General features: G+C 40.0%; 2 protein-coding genes across 3 annotated transcripts in view; both read right to left on the bottom strand.

The window, feature by feature from the left end:
- SPG7 (SPG7 matrix AAA peptidase subunit, paraplegin) overlaps nt 1–15327 on the bottom strand; it is an 85001-nt gene that overhangs the window by 44580 nt on the left and 25094 nt on the right. For both annotated transcript variants that reach the window (XM_036750197.1, XM_036750198.1), the window contains one exon: nt 8568–8809. In XM_036750197.1, coding sequence (XP_036606092.1) covers nt 8568–8809 — 242 coding nt within the window. The remainder of the gene's footprint in view (nt 1–8567; nt 8810–15327) is intronic.
- On the bottom strand, nt 517–1212 carry LOC118842893 (60S ribosomal protein L10a-like). The gene has a single exon (XM_036750199.1). The coding sequence runs from the start codon at nt 1188–1190 to the stop codon at nt 537–539; it is 654 nt and encodes a 217-aa protein (XP_036606094.1). The 5' UTR covers nt 1191–1212; the 3' UTR covers nt 517–536.

Here is a 15327-nt window from a genome sequence, read left to right as displayed (position 1 = left end):
AAAATTGTTCACCTGCTTTCCTCACTTTTAAACTATTTATAAAACCAATACAAGCCAGTAAAAATATGTAGGAATCCAATACAAACCACTAAGTTCTGAATGCTCTGAAAAATCTCAACTCTAAGGGACCTTAACCTGATTTCTGTGCCCATCAACTATGATGTAATCATTCATTTATTAATTCAACAAGCACTTACTGAACATCAATATGCCAAGAACTACAGAGCTGCCTATATGCCAATTAGATCCTCAAAAATGAAAAAGTCTCTGCAAAAGACAAGTACACAAAACAATAAATGCAAAATAAATATGAAACAATGTTGTAGAGGGAAAAGCAATGACTGGGGGTCAGGAAAGGCCTGTTTTGTGTTGGATTATGTGGGTGTTTTCGCCTTTCTATATTCTTTTTTTTAATATTTTCCCCCAATTACATATAAAAAATTTTTTAACATTCAAGTTTTTTTTTTTTTCATTAGCAGCTTCTGCCATTTATTAATTCATTAGCAGCTTCCGCCATTCCTTAACAGCATGCTGATTTAATAGAGCCGCTGGGGCTTGCCCATGGTGCTCTTGATATACAATGCCCTCACATTTTGCCAGTTCTTCTTCAGCAGAGAAACCAGGAAATTGACGGCCAAATGGATGTTGTAGACAAGCTCGTCGTCTGTCATCTTCACATGGCCAACAGCCACCGCCAGACACAGCACCTTCTTCATCTGGAACTTGATAGTGGATTTAACCTCATCAACCTTTGCCACCATATTCTCATTGTGGGTGAGCAGAGATGGAAACTTGCCGGCTTTGTTCAGACCAGGGCCCAGGATCCGAGGGATTTGCTTGATCAAGGACTCGGAGGCCAAAAAAGCATCATACTTCTTAGCCAGCTTCTTGACCAATTTCTTGTTCTTATTTAACTTCTTCAGGGCCTCGATGTCCATGTGGGGGATCTCTACAGCCTTGGCTTCATCGCAGTGCTGCTGGTCTCCCAGCACACACACAGAAAACTTAGGTCGGGGGGTGGATTTGAGCCTGACGGTGCCAGAGAAGCGCTTGTCCTTCTGGGGGTCGTAGTTCTTCAGGCTGATCTGCAGCTCCACGGTTTCCAAAAACTTTCTCCGTTTGCGCTGGGTTCCATGCAGGACCTCCCCCACGGCCTCGTACAGAGTGTTCCGAGAGACTTTGCTGCTCATGGCTGCTCACTGGTCACAAGCCGGGAAAAAAAGCACATTCAAGTTTTTTTTAAGTTTTGAGTTCCAAATTCTATCCTTTCCTCCCTTCCCTTCCCCTCTCAGAGACGGTAAGCAATCTGATATAGATTATACATGTGCAATCATGTAGAATATATTTCTATATTAGTCATTTTGTGGAAAAAACCTCAATACTCCCCCCCCCAAAAAAAAGGAGGAAAGAAAGTGAAAATAGTATGCTTCAGTTTGTATTCAGATGCCATCAATTCTTTGGAAGCAAATATCATGTTTCATCATGAGTCCTTTGGAATTGTCTTGGATCATCATACTGCTGATAAAAGCTAAGTCACAGTTCATTGTACAATATTACTGTGACCGAGGATAATGTTCTCCTGATTCTGCTCACTTCACTCAACATCAGTTCATGTAAGTCTTTCCAGGTTTTTCTGAAATCATCCTGCTTGTATATCACAAGTTGTTCAGTCATTTCCTAATTGATAAACATCTCTTCAATCTCCAATTTTTGACCCCACAGGACCATCACCGCCTGTTCTGAAGGTGGCAACTGAACTTGTGTTCAAGGGAGTCAGAGATCCCAAGATGGAAAGAAGAGCACTTTGAGCATGGAGGACAATCTGAAAAAGGATGGAAATGGGAGAAGGAATGTAATGTACAAGGATCAGCGAGTATGTAAAACAGGGAGGGATAAGAAAGTGCTTGAGGGGAGTAATTAATGAGGAGGAGCTAAAAACGAGCCTGGAAAGGATGGTTGAAGCCAGATTATAAATGGCTTTTAAATGTCAGCCGGGAATTTTTATTTTATCTTATAGCCAAGAGGGAGTCATTGGAGCTCCTTGAGCATCTACCTAAGTGACTTGTCACATCTATGCTTCAGAAATATCCATAGTGCAGTGGTATAAAAGGGGGATTGGAAAAGAGAAAGATGGAGGCAGAGAGAAAAATCAGGATGCTCCAGTAGTCTAAGTGAGTGGTGATGATGGCTTGAATGAAAGTCAATTAAGGAAAATTTCAATACTTGCCACACATCCCTTAATTGTGGATGTGTATGTATATCTGCATTTAGGGAATATATGTATGCATGAATTTTTAACATGCATATCCACATGTAGGGAATATGCGTATGCATGAATTTTTAAGTGTTTTATTTATGACATATAAAAATGAACTACATCTAGAGTATCCTCTATCCCCTAATAATCCCTACCCACTAAGGTTGGTGGGTCTCTCTAGTTTAGTAGTTCCAAGCTACAGTAAGGCTAAAGCCCATCAGCTGTCTAGACTAAGTCCAGCACAAATGTGAACCTGGGAGAAGAGGGCCACCAGGTTGCCTAAGGAGGTTCAGGCAGAAAAATGGACTAAGTTAAAGTTAACATACTGATCAATATTGGGACTGGGCAAGTCAGTGTCCAGGTGCTTGCAGCCTGAGTAAGATAAAGTCCTAGTCTCAAAAAGAAAAGAAAAAAAGTGGAGTGTGGGTTGTACTATAATGTTAAAAACTACTTTACTTTACTTAGATATAAAAACATAAGCATATAAGTTACCCCCTTATTTGATTTTGGGGAAGGACAAAAAGATCAGTAGGAAGATAATAAAGGCCCACAAAACCTGAGAACTGCATGACAAAATCTAGTTCGCTCTCCACAGAATGCTATTAACAACAGTATAAGAAAATATCATTCTAGGATTTTTCTACCCAGAGGTCATTGAAAGTTGATGCTTCCAGTGTGTGCTCTTTATACAGATTCATATCACGACCTGACTTTCATAAAAATTCAGTAAACTCTGCTAGGAGAGAGAAAAGGGGGACATTTTCCACTGCAAAATTATTATTCTAGCTAATCAAAGGCTTCCCAAAAGCATCCAGCAGTGATTAATTCTCTTCCATCACCACTACCATCTCAGTAAGTGGATACCATAATTAATATATAATTTGAGGGGTGCTAGGTAGTGCAGTGGATAGAGTACTGGCCCTGGAGTCAGAAGGGCCTGAGTTCCAATCCAGTTTCAGACAGTTGACACTTACTGTGTGACAGTGGACAAGTCAATTAACCCCTATTGCCTCGCCAAAAAAAAAAAAAACAAAAACAAAAAGCCCCATACAATTTGAAATGGATAAATTGTTTGAGGGTGGGTCAATACCAGGCCAAGTATTCCCAGATGGGCCCCCAAAGTCATCTGTTTGAGCAAAATCAAAGAGAATCATTCATTTTTATTTGCATGCATCAGAATGGCAGTAAGTCTAGTATACAAACAAGAACTATTCATTACCGTGAAAAAAAACACACCTTTTAACCACCCAAGGAAAGCGAAACTCTAAGAGGAAGGCATAAATCAGTTTCAAGGTATTTCAACTGATACTAGTGACAACTGTCTAATCAACCAAGCTGTTTTTTGGATCATATTATTTGCTTGTAATGTCATGATTCTGCACACACACAAAGAATCTTCATCTTCTGTAGGAAAATTGAGACACTAATACGTTGTTAGTAGAGTTGTGAACTGAGCCTACCATTCTGGAGAGCAATTTGGAACCAAGCCCAAAGGGCAAAGAAACTCTGCATACCCTTTGATCCAGCAATACCACTACTAGGTCTATATCCCAAAGAGATCATAAAAAAGTGAAAAGGACCCACATGTACAAAAATATATTTATAGCAGCTCATTTCGTGGTGGCAAAGAATTGGAAATTGAGGGGATGCCCATCAAATGGGGAATGGCTGAACAAGTTGTAGTACATGACTGTAATGGAATACTAAATGATGTGCAGTGCAGGCAGATTGCAGAAAAACCTGGAAAGACTTTACATGAACCGATGCTGAGTGAAGTGAGCAGAACCAGGAGAACATTGTACACAGTAACAGCCACACGGTGTGCTGATCAACTATGACAGACTTAGCTCTTCTCAGCAATAATACAACAATCAAAGACAATTCCAAAAGACTCATGCTGGAAAATTCTATCCACATCTAGAGAAAGAACTATGGAGTCTGAATGCAAATTGAAGCATACCATTTTCACTTTTTTTTTCTTTCTCATGGTTTTTCCCTTTCATTCTGATTCTTCTTTCACAACATGACTAATGTTTAATATGACTGTGCATGTATAACCTATATCAGATTGTTTGCTGCCTTGGGGAAGGGGTTAGGAGGCAAAGAGGGAGGGAGAAAAAATTTAGAAATCAAAATCTCATAAAAGTGAATACTGAAAACTATCTTTACATGTAATTGGAAAAAAATGCTATGTCTTATTTACATAAAAAAAGAATCTTCATCTTCACTGTGCAATGATATTTCTTTTTTGACTTTGGAAAACATCATAGCCAATAGCTGTCATTCAGGCAGCAGTGTCTCTTCATTTAGTCCCTCTGCAGTGAAGACAGAGAGATAGACAGACAGACAGAGAGATAGAGAGGCAGACAGACATTGCAATCAGATAAAAAAATAAATCACTCTATATTTCATGACACATATCACTAGCATCATCCTAGGCACTATACCCAATGAATTTTATTGCTTCATAACTTTAGTGAGACCCAAAGAATGATCCAACACACTGAGATAAAGAAGTATTCCCACTAACATGGCAATGCTCTAGCTTCTTGGTATAAAATAGCTTGATTTATCCAGAAGTAATTCTCCTGTGCTATGATTTTGTCAAGGACCCAAAGCAAAGACTGTCACTCAAATAATCCCATTCAAATGTTCTCATCTCCACAGGGCAAGAGCTCCTCAACCACTCGAGTCATCGCTCCTTTCTCTAAATTCCTAGAGCACTTATCACCAGCTTAATGTTTATGGACTGAGAAAGCTCGATGAGCATCAAGAGAGTGATGTGGCAGCCAAAAAAGCACAAGGGATCTTCAGCAACCTCTTAAGAAACAAAGCTTCCAGAACCAGGCAATGCAAGTCCTTCTGTACACTGCCCTTGTCAGACTACATCTGCTGTACTGTGTTCAATTCTGAGAGTCACAATTTAGGAAGAACAATGACAAGCTAGAGATGACCCAGGCATTCCATATCTGTTGTTATGGAACAAAAACCTTAAAAGTCCACAGCCAAAACCATTGAAGCATAAAGATTTTTTTTTAATTTTTAAAATTCAAGCTCTGCAAACGAAGATTCAGAAAACAGATCCAAAAATGGTGGTAATCTCTATTTTTGTCTAATGCTAAAGGAATGAGCAAAGACAAGTACCTTGGGGAAGTGGGAGTGAAGGCAGGTGTCAATTCTGCAGAAGCATGCCAGGAAGAGACATTTCTCAAATACTCAAATTGATCTGTGATCTCATTGACCTGAACGCTTCCCACAATGACTCATCAGTGCTTGGAGGGACCCTGGGTTCTCAAGGACTACACTAGTGAAGCACAAGTTATAGCAGGTTCTGTTATGATGGAAATGTTTTAAGTATGGTCCTTGCAACAGATCAAGTCTGTTTCCTGAGGATATGCCTAACTAATAACAAAAAGACTCATTGTCAGAAGACTGATGATGAATTCTTTGGCCACAGTACCTCCTAAAATCCAGTAATTCGACTATGCAAACTCCATTTATTGAGACACTGCGTGACACCCAGGTCATTCTGTAAGTATTGTTGGCTTGCCTAGGAAAAAGAGGGAATAATGTAGTAGAAGGCCCATGTTCTTCAAAGGCTATTCATAAAGCAACATAAATTTAAAACTAGAAAGGCCTTTAGAAGTAATCTATTCCAACCATCTTGTTTTACACAGGATGAAACAGAAATTCACAGAGGTAAATTCAGGGAGGCAATGGAAAGACCACCAGATTCGGTTTGAATCCTGGATTTGGCACAACACTTAATCTGACCTTCAGCCAGTAGTCACTTAACCTCTCTAGGATTCAGCATCTTCATGAATGAAACAAGACAGGCTGGAATATAGGACCCTTCTCTGTAAGGTCCCTCCCAGCTCTAAATCTATGTTCCTAAGAAATTACTTTGAGGACAAACAGATGGTAAGTTTCAGAGCAAGATTTAAACCCAAACTAATATGTTTTAGAGTATCCAAACTAATATGTTTTAGAGTATCCAAACTTAAGCAGCACATGTAGAAAATGGAAAAGGAAGAAACAAAGGGGAGATGACTTAGAAGATCTACCCCCATTCAATGGCATGCCTGAAAATCCAGGGGTTGCTGATCTTCATCATATGTATGTTGGAAGTTCTGATCTATTTGATGTTAACACATATGCTCGGCCACAATATAGTCACGATAAATGTGAGTGATTACTATTTTTTATCTTGTGATTTAGATATCTTCAGGTATCTCTCTTGCTCTCTAAAGCTAACCCATCTAACTGCCTACTAAGGCACATTTCTGGCTCCAATAGTTCCATCATCTCTTGTATGTTCAGTCTGTTTCTCCACTAGCTCCTTCTTCTAGTCAAATTTACACGCAAGCCTCCCTTATCTTGGAAAACTTCTCACTTGACCCTGCTACCTTCTCTAGCTACCATCTTAATTCCCTTTCCAAGGATCAAGTTCCTTTACCCTCTCTTCTTCTCCGTTTATATTTATTCATATCTGACACACAGTAGGTATTTAACAAATGTATATTGATTCTCATGGCTTCAATGCTCATTGCTATGTTGAAAATTCCCTGATTCATACTCAGCAATAGTCTACTCTCTCAAATGAATTAGTGCTATGTTGAAAATTCCCTGATTCATACTCAGCAATAGTCTATTCTCTCAAATGAATTAGTTCTGAGTCTCTGTCTACACCATACATTTCCACTTGGATGTCTTATCATCACCTCAACCTAAAAGTGTCTTAAAATTAACTCCTCTTCAGTCTCCTCACCTGTCCTCATCTCTGACAATGGCATCAACATGCATCTAGCCACCCAAACTTGGTTATCTTTAACTCATCCTTTACCACCAATAGTCAATGAATCACCAAGATTTGTTCATTTATCTTATGAAACATCTCGTATTGGGGCAGCTAGGTGGCGCAGTGAGTAGAGCACCGGCCCTGGAGTCAGGAGGACCTGAGTTCAAATCTGGCCTCAGACGCTTGACACATGTACTAGCTGTGTGACCTTCAGCAAGTCACTTAACCCCAATTGCCCTGTCCAAAAACAAACAAACAAAAAAATCTGAGGAGAAAGAAGGATGTCCATTATCACCACTATTATTCATGTTGTATTAGAAATGTTAGCGCTAGTAATGAGAGAAGAAAAAGAATTGAAGGAATTAGACTAGACAATGAAAAAAAAATCTTTAAAAAAAAGAAACATCTTGTATTTAACTCATCCCCCATATTTACATAGCTCCCTACTTCAAGTCCTCAGCATCTCATATTTGGATTACTATAAGAGACAGCTACACTTGGCCTCCCAAGTGCTTGACCCTCCAATTCATTCAGCCATTTCTGACTAATTCATTTCCCTTAAATACTGTTTTCATCATGTCACTTTCCTGCTTGAAAATCTTCCACAGCCCCTTATGTTGGTGTATGAAACATAAACTCCTTGGCTTGGCCTTCAAAGTTCTCAAAAGGCTAGGTCTAGTCGACCTTATTGCCTATTTCTTGCCTATTCACACTGGGCTCCTCTCTATCCCAAGAGTAAGTCTGCCTTCATGGCTTTATATACTGTTCCCATTGCTTGGAGTGTTCTTTCCTTTCCCCAACTATATAAAACCTACTCATCCTTCAAGTCTCAACTCAAGGTCTCTCTCTTTAAGGAAGCTGTCGCTGACAATTAAATTTCTCAGTGATCTCCTACTGCATTCAAGGTCCACAAAATATAAATTAGGACTTAAATAGATCACTTGTATTATTCCATATGTTTCGTTTCAGGGTCCTTGAGAGCCACACGCTCCCCACCTTTTATATTGTAGCTCACACAGCAGCACAATGCTGAGCACCTATGTAGGGAATGAGTGTGGAAAACCTCCTCCACCAATATAGATCTGCAACCTCTCAGTAACTTACAATCCTGTGGCCTGGAGTACTAAGATGCTAACTGACTCACCTACAGTCACAAAGCTATTAGTACATGTCTAAGGCAGTATATGACAAACCCTAAATCAAGTTTCCCTGATTCTCTAACTGAACACATAAAAGACACTAAACGCTTTTCAAATGATTAGGATTCACAATTATTTTAAAATACAGTCATGTCTCTTTTAAGGAAACTCCCAAATTGCATTTTACAAAATAAACAAATTAGGATGCAGTGATCCACATTACAAAAGGATGTACCTTAAAGTTTCTTTTAAATACCAGCTCCCCCAAACCATGCAAAATTATATGATAAAAAAAAAATCAGATACACACTAAAGTCTGGAACAGGTGATAGTCACCTATAATAATCATTTTTAAGTTGGTGTATTTACTTACAGGTCGGCCAAATACAACAGCTCCTGGGTGCAGATAGATTTCCACTACATCGCTCTCTGGCACCACCTGGACCCGCTGCACTTCCCCCTTTGCCAGCATCTCATTCACAAAGTCGCTCCAGGAAATGCTAGCCACACTAATGTTTAGAGAGTTCAGCAGGCTCATGACAACAGCAATGACAAATAAGGTCCGTAACCGTTCACGATACATCTGATCTTCCCGTTCTTTCCGTTTCTTTTCCTCTTAATGAATGGGAAAACCAAAGGAAAAGATTTAAAACAAATACATAAGGATCACAAGATAAGATCATGTTAATATTTAAAGAGAAGATAATTAAAACAAATTTCATTTTATATATTCTTTTCTTTAAAAAGTCCAACCCAAGGATGGCAGCATGTGTTGTATAAGATTTTGCTTTTTTGCCAGTTTTCCAACCAATTTCACTGAAGCAAATGCCAATCATATGACTTGTTCATCCTGGTGTCTAAGATCACATTAGACAGTCTATAGAAAAATCCCTGTCCACTGCCCCAAATGTTGTCTTCAATAATCAGGCAGCCTTGATATAGCATCAAGAGTACTGATGTCAGACACCAGATCTGCTACTTAGTAATGGATGTGTGACCTTGGGGAAGCAATTCCTTTCTCTGGGCTTTATTTTGCTCATCTGTAAAATGAGGGCACTGAACTAGAAAACCCCTCAATTATAAGCCTATAAATTATAGTAAATTATTCTTTTTATTAATCATTAATGCCAACTACATCCTCAGAACTGTGCTAGGTACTATGAGGGACACAAAAGAGAAAGTCACACAATAATAGAGCTGGAAGGATTTCTGTAAATAATCTACATTAATAAGTATTTATTAAAAGCTTACAACGCTATAAGGCATGCTGCTAGGTAAACCTTAGAGACGCAAAGAAAGAGCAAAAATAGTTCCTGCCCTCAAGGAACTTGGCATTCTAATGAGAGAGACAACCTATACATAAAGAGTATATACAAGATACCTTCAGAGCAGATAAAAGATGGCCTTAGAAGGGAAGGCTCTAGTGACTAGGAAGACCTGGAAAGGTTTCATGCAATAAGTGGCATTTGGGTTGAGTCTTGAAGAGAGTCAGGGATTCTAAGAGGAAGAGGTAAGGGAGAGTATTCTAAGCAAGGGAGACAGCCAGTGTGACGGCACAGAAACAGGAGGTGGAGAGTCAGTAAAGAAACACCATGAGGCCAGTGTAGGTAGACCACAGAGTGCATGACGGGCAATCGTGTGTTAAAAGACTAGATGAAGAGGCCAAATTGTGAAGGGCTTAAACACCAAAAAAGAGGACTTTGTTTTTGTTACTGAAGTTAATGGGGGGGGGGGGAGGAGGCGGAAAGGTGTGACATGTCCAGATTTAGAAAAATGGCAGCTATGTGGAGTATGAATTGGAGAGGAAAGAGACTGGAGGCAGGCAGATCTACTAAATTATGAGCTCCTTGAGAGCAGAGACTGGTTTTTGGCTCCTTTTTGTATTAGCATTGTGTCTGGCATATAGTAGGCACTTGAGAAATGCTAACTGACCGACAGAACAATTAGGAAACTATAGCAAGGGTCCAGGACAGAGGTGACAAAAGCCTGAACTAGGGTGGTGCCTTTGAGTAGAGAGGAGATGTACATGAGAAATGTTGTGAAGGTAAAAATAACCAAATCTGTCAACTGAATGAATATATGGGGCAGAAGATGAGAAGATGACAAACATAGGTGACAGGAAGGATGGCAACACCCTTCACAGTACTAAGAAAGTTGGAAGAGAGGAAGGTTTGGGGGGAAAGATGAGCTCTGTTGTGGACATACTAAGTTTGAGATACCCTATGGGACATCTAGCTCAAAAGGTCTAAAAGGCAGTGTGGGGATATGAGGCAGCTCTGAAGAAAGACTAGGCCTGGATATGTAGATCTGGGAATCATGAATGAGAATTTATAATAAGTGCTTCCTAGGTGAACAGCATTGTGCTAAGTGCTGGGGATAGAAATATAAACACAAGACAGTCCCTGATCTCAGGGAACTCACCTCCCTAGTAAAGGAAGACAACACACAGAGGAGGTTTCAGAGGCAAGTTGATTGAAAGGCACCTTGGTCCTTAAAGTGCAGTGGCAAAGCAGACAGTAATGAATCTTCCTTAATGTAATTTCCATTAGAAAAAAAAACAAAACCTAGTGGTTTCTGATGTTAAACCATTTGACAGTGCCGAGGATTTCAGGGGCAAGAACCTTGTTTTCCAGGTCTTCAGTAGCTGCTGTTGTTCAGAATATAGAAGCTGCAGTACCAATAGAAGAAGCTGCCAGATCCCATCTCCACAAGGATTGATTCCTTGTATTTTGGCAATGGGGGCCAGGATGAAAAGCACAGCCAATGATTGAGGGGTGCAGCTGTTCCCAGAACCCTTGGGCTTAGCTACCAGGGAGCTACAATCGGTCAGGGGTTGGTAGTGGTAGCAGGCAACTGCTCCACAAAGGTCAGTCCCCTCAATGATAGCTGCAAGAGCCGACCTGGAACCAAGTCAAGTAAAGAGTGAATGGGGAGTGAGAGAGCTGAAGGATACTTGCGGAGAGGGGTTGTGCTGGTATTTCCAGGGTTTGGGGGCTCAAAATCCTAAACTATTTCCATATCTCCACCAGAGTATGAAGGGAAGTAGGGGTTTAGGCAGCATAAGCCATCTGGCACAAGCTGCTTCCTGTCTCTCCGGCAGGGTGCTTCTTCTTCAGCTAGGCTGGCTTGCCTGTCCCATCTGAGGCAGCTGGTCTTGGTGGGGATGGAGGGGTCCTACCTATACAGGGGTTAGTCCTTGAAACAGGGCCAGTGGTTTGTGGGGCATTAAGATGATAACTAAATCCGTGGTATCTGAAGAAATCACCAAATGAGAGAATGAAGAAAGAAAAGAGAGCTCACAGAAGAGCTCTGGGATACACCCTTAAAGAATGAACATGGCACCAAGATCCTGCAAAGGAGTTTGAGGAGTAGTCAGAGCAGTGCACTGAGAGCAAGGTCACAGGAAACAAAAGGAAGAGATTATGCAAGGGAAAGCGGTCAAGTGTTAAATAGTGCTGGCCCACTGATCTGGCAATTAAAAGATAACTTTGGAGAAAGTCATTTCAGTTGATTAGTGAGACTGAAATTTGAATGCAGAATGTTAAGGGCAGTGGTGTGAAACGAATAAAAAATATCCCTAATGGCCACTACAGACTTAGAAAGCCACAAATTAATATCAACTATATTGTATTGTATTTTTATTTATTTTGTTAAACAATTCCCAATTACCTTTTAACTAGGTTCTTGCAATCCCTCTGGGGATGAGGCCTCCAGTTTGATACCTCTGGCTTACAGGAAAGTGAGAGAAGAGGAACTGGGGCACTGACAATTTAGTTGGGAATCTAGGGGAGGTACTAAGGATAGATGACTTTCAAGAAGTTTAGTGGAAGAGGAGAGGAGAGGTATGATGATCAACAGCAGGGATAGCAGGATCTACTCAAAGATTTTTAATGATATGGTAAACAAGAATGTTTATAGATAGCATGGAAGGAAGTATTAGATAGGGTGAGATTGAAGACAGAGGTAGAGTATAATATAGGGTGCAACCCAAGAGAAGAGAAAGGGATCAAGGGTGAATGCAGTGTGGTTGGCTATGACAAGAAGAGTCATCTCAATCAAAGAAGGGATACTGAGGGATGATTTTGGGGGATTAAGAGTTGTAAAAGATAAAAGAAGAAGCCTGAGGCAAATGGCCTCCATTTTTTCAGTCAAGTATAAGGTAGATGAGGACCAGCTATGAAATGCCTGAGGAGAGAAAAGAAAGTTGAGAACAGCTTCTGTGGTGAGTGGGATAGAGAATAGATTAAAGAGGAGTAGAATGATTGCCTTGCTACAGCAAGGATCCAGCTAAGATTAGATAACATAGTAGCAAACCAAGTAGAATAGTTTTGTGACTTCTTCCAGCTCTATTTAGCATAACTTGGTAGGATAAAAGGAGGCAGATGACGGAAGTAATACAGGGTTGGAGGTTGACAAGGCATGAGGAGCAAGAGGACTGGAGGAAAAAAGATTTGAGAATAAAGAATAGGGTGAAATTGAAATTAATCATCAATTCACTGAGATTGGGAAGGGAGGCTAGATTGCCTGAAAATGGGACAATGGGTTGGGAAAGTACTGCAGGGTACTGACAAACTAGTTGGGAAATTTTTCCACATGTAAAACAATTAGTAAACAGTATGAAACAGCCTATAAACTAAACACTACCATATTCTGCACTCATTCTAAATGCTACACAAATCCACTGAACACTCACTCCTTGGCTCCTCCAGCTCAGAATGATCTCAATAGATGACATCTCAGGCCTAAAAAGATGAGGGCTAACTCAGCACGCACAGGAGAAAACACAGATGGGACATGACAGCTTTATTCAAGTACTTGAAGAGCTGTCATGCAGAAGAGGGATTAGACTAGTTCTACTTAGCCTTCAAGAATACAACTAAGAATAATGGGTAAAAGTTATAGAATCAGACTTAGGTTTCATGTAAGGAAAAACTGTAGCAGCTAGGTGGCATAGTGGATAGAGCACCAGGCCTGGAGTCAGGAACACTCATATTCCTAAGTTCAAATCTCATCTCAGAAACTTAATAGCTTCATGACCCTGGGCAAGTCACTTAACCCTATTTCCTTCAGTTTCCTCATTTGTTAAATGAGCTGGAGAAGGAAATGGCAAACCACTCCAGTATCTTTGACAAGAAAACCCCAAATGGGCTCATGAAGAGTCAGATACAACTGAAACAACCAAACAACAACAAAGGAAAAAATTCCTAATGATAAGTTTTAGCAAAGCGAAAGAGGCTACATCAAAAAGTAACAGAAAAATTCTTTGTTATAGGAATGGCTCTCTGCGAAATTGTGGACTGGTAGTGGGAAGATAAAGGAGAAAATTTTGGTGATATAAGAACAAAAAAAATTGATTTTTAAGTAATGGGTTTCCCCATTACCAGATATTCACTTGAGTCATTATGTAGAGAAGATTCCTGCTCAGATACAGATTTAACTATATGACCTTTGAAGTGCTTTGCATGAGATTTTGAAATTCCAAAAGAAGAGATCAGTGTGGACTAAAATTATTACAGAAGACTTCACAGAGCAGATTAGATTGAGCAAGGCCTCAAAGAAAGGTATGATGTGGATAGGTGCAGAAGAAGAGTTGGGCAGTTGGACCTCTGGTAGGCATGATCCACGGCAGGGAACAACTCCATGGACTAAGCATAAATGCAGCACTCACCAGGTAAAAGACGCTGTACCAAATTATACAAAGATAAAGTCAGATCTAGATGGAGATTAAGATCTAGGAGGGGGATAAAGCAGGTATACAAATGACTAAGTTAAAATGACAGACACACAAAAGAGAAGAAAAAGAATGCTAGGAGCTATCCAGAGAAGGCTAGCTCAGGGAAGGCTTCATAGTGCCTTTCTGAAGGAAAGGAAAGCCAATGAAGAGAGCAACAAAGAGGAGGGTGATACGGGAACTAACAAGAAAAAAACAACTGTCTCATCCCTGGGGTGAGGCCAGAGGCAGTATATTCTCACAAAGGAAAAAGAGAAAGTCTAGCTGTAGAATCTGCTGCAGAAATAGGCAATGGTTCCAACATCATAAGTTTGACTGAGTTCTGAGGATCACATCCAGGAACCTTCCCTAGGCTTAGTCAAAACAAATCCCACCTCTCTTCATAACCTGAGGCCTTTTAACACTTAATAACTCAAGATAGTCCTTGTCTTTCTTCCCCTTCTTTGCTCCTATCTCCTGGACCTTCTCTTGACATACTAAATTATACTCATACACATGAACAGGCACATACAGCTTCCCCACATAGAAGCAAGTAGGCCAGCAGACAAAGAGACAAACACACACCCAAAACAAAAAAAAGCTTAGGCCCAGAGCAGGAAGGATATTCCTAGCCTGATGAACTGTACCTGAAAGCCACAGGCAGGGGACAGGCAAAGAGGTTCTCCTTCACTGGTTAGTGCCTGAAAGTAGCAGACCAGTCAAGAGGCAGAAAGGAGGGACCTATGATGGGAGTGACAGGATACAGTAACTTTTGGTTCAGCTTTGGAAAGAAAACCAAATGAGCCCAACTGCATTTGGAAAACAGAAGGATATTTTTGAACTTCATTTCAAACTCTATTTCCACAAAGAGTAAACTAAACCCAGGTCATTACTCGTTTTAGAATGCAGAATTCTCTTCTAAGTTATAACTTCAGGTAAATAAAGATACTATAGCTACAGCATTAAAACTCATCTCTGATACTTAATTTCAATCTAATTTTCTAATTTAAGAGGCTGTTTCCCAGAAACAGAAAATCCACTCTTAGAAGGATGGATGCTTTAAAAAAAGTTTCCAAGAGCTGATTACATTATTCTTGGTAATAATAAAAATGGAAATTCCTTTTTTCCAGAGAATTGTATGATCTCAATATATGATGTAAGTATAAAGCTCAGAAACAATTTAATTCATGTTGCTGAGCATTTTGTATAATTACTTGTACCAGAGATTAAATTTGTGGGTAGAAACTTGGGCCAAAGATTATAGCACAATTATTTCTCATTAGTCTGCCTTTAATACCCTATGCAGAAAAGGTACATGATCCAGCTATCTTGCTAAAATTATTGGCTCTTCAAGCACAAAGCACTTTCTAAAAATTTCACCTGCTTTCCGGTTTAAGTCTAACTTTTAGAAAGACATGGTTCA

This window comes from Trichosurus vulpecula, chromosome 3 (genome assembly GCF_011100635.1).
Source record: "Trichosurus vulpecula isolate mTriVul1 chromosome 3, mTriVul1.pri, whole genome shotgun sequence".
In the NCBI taxonomy this organism is placed as follows: Eukaryota; Metazoa; Chordata; class Mammalia; order Diprotodontia; family Phalangeridae; genus Trichosurus; species Trichosurus vulpecula.
The sequence above is the reverse complement of the archived record's forward strand: the minus strand, read 5'-3'. Positions and strand labels throughout refer to the sequence as shown.

What these genes read in the sequence shown, in the direction of transcription:
- LOC118842893 (XM_036750199.1), bottom strand. Translation starts at nt 1,190, where the DNA reads ATGAGCAGCAAAGTCTCTCGGAACACTCTGTACGAGGCCGTGGGGGAG.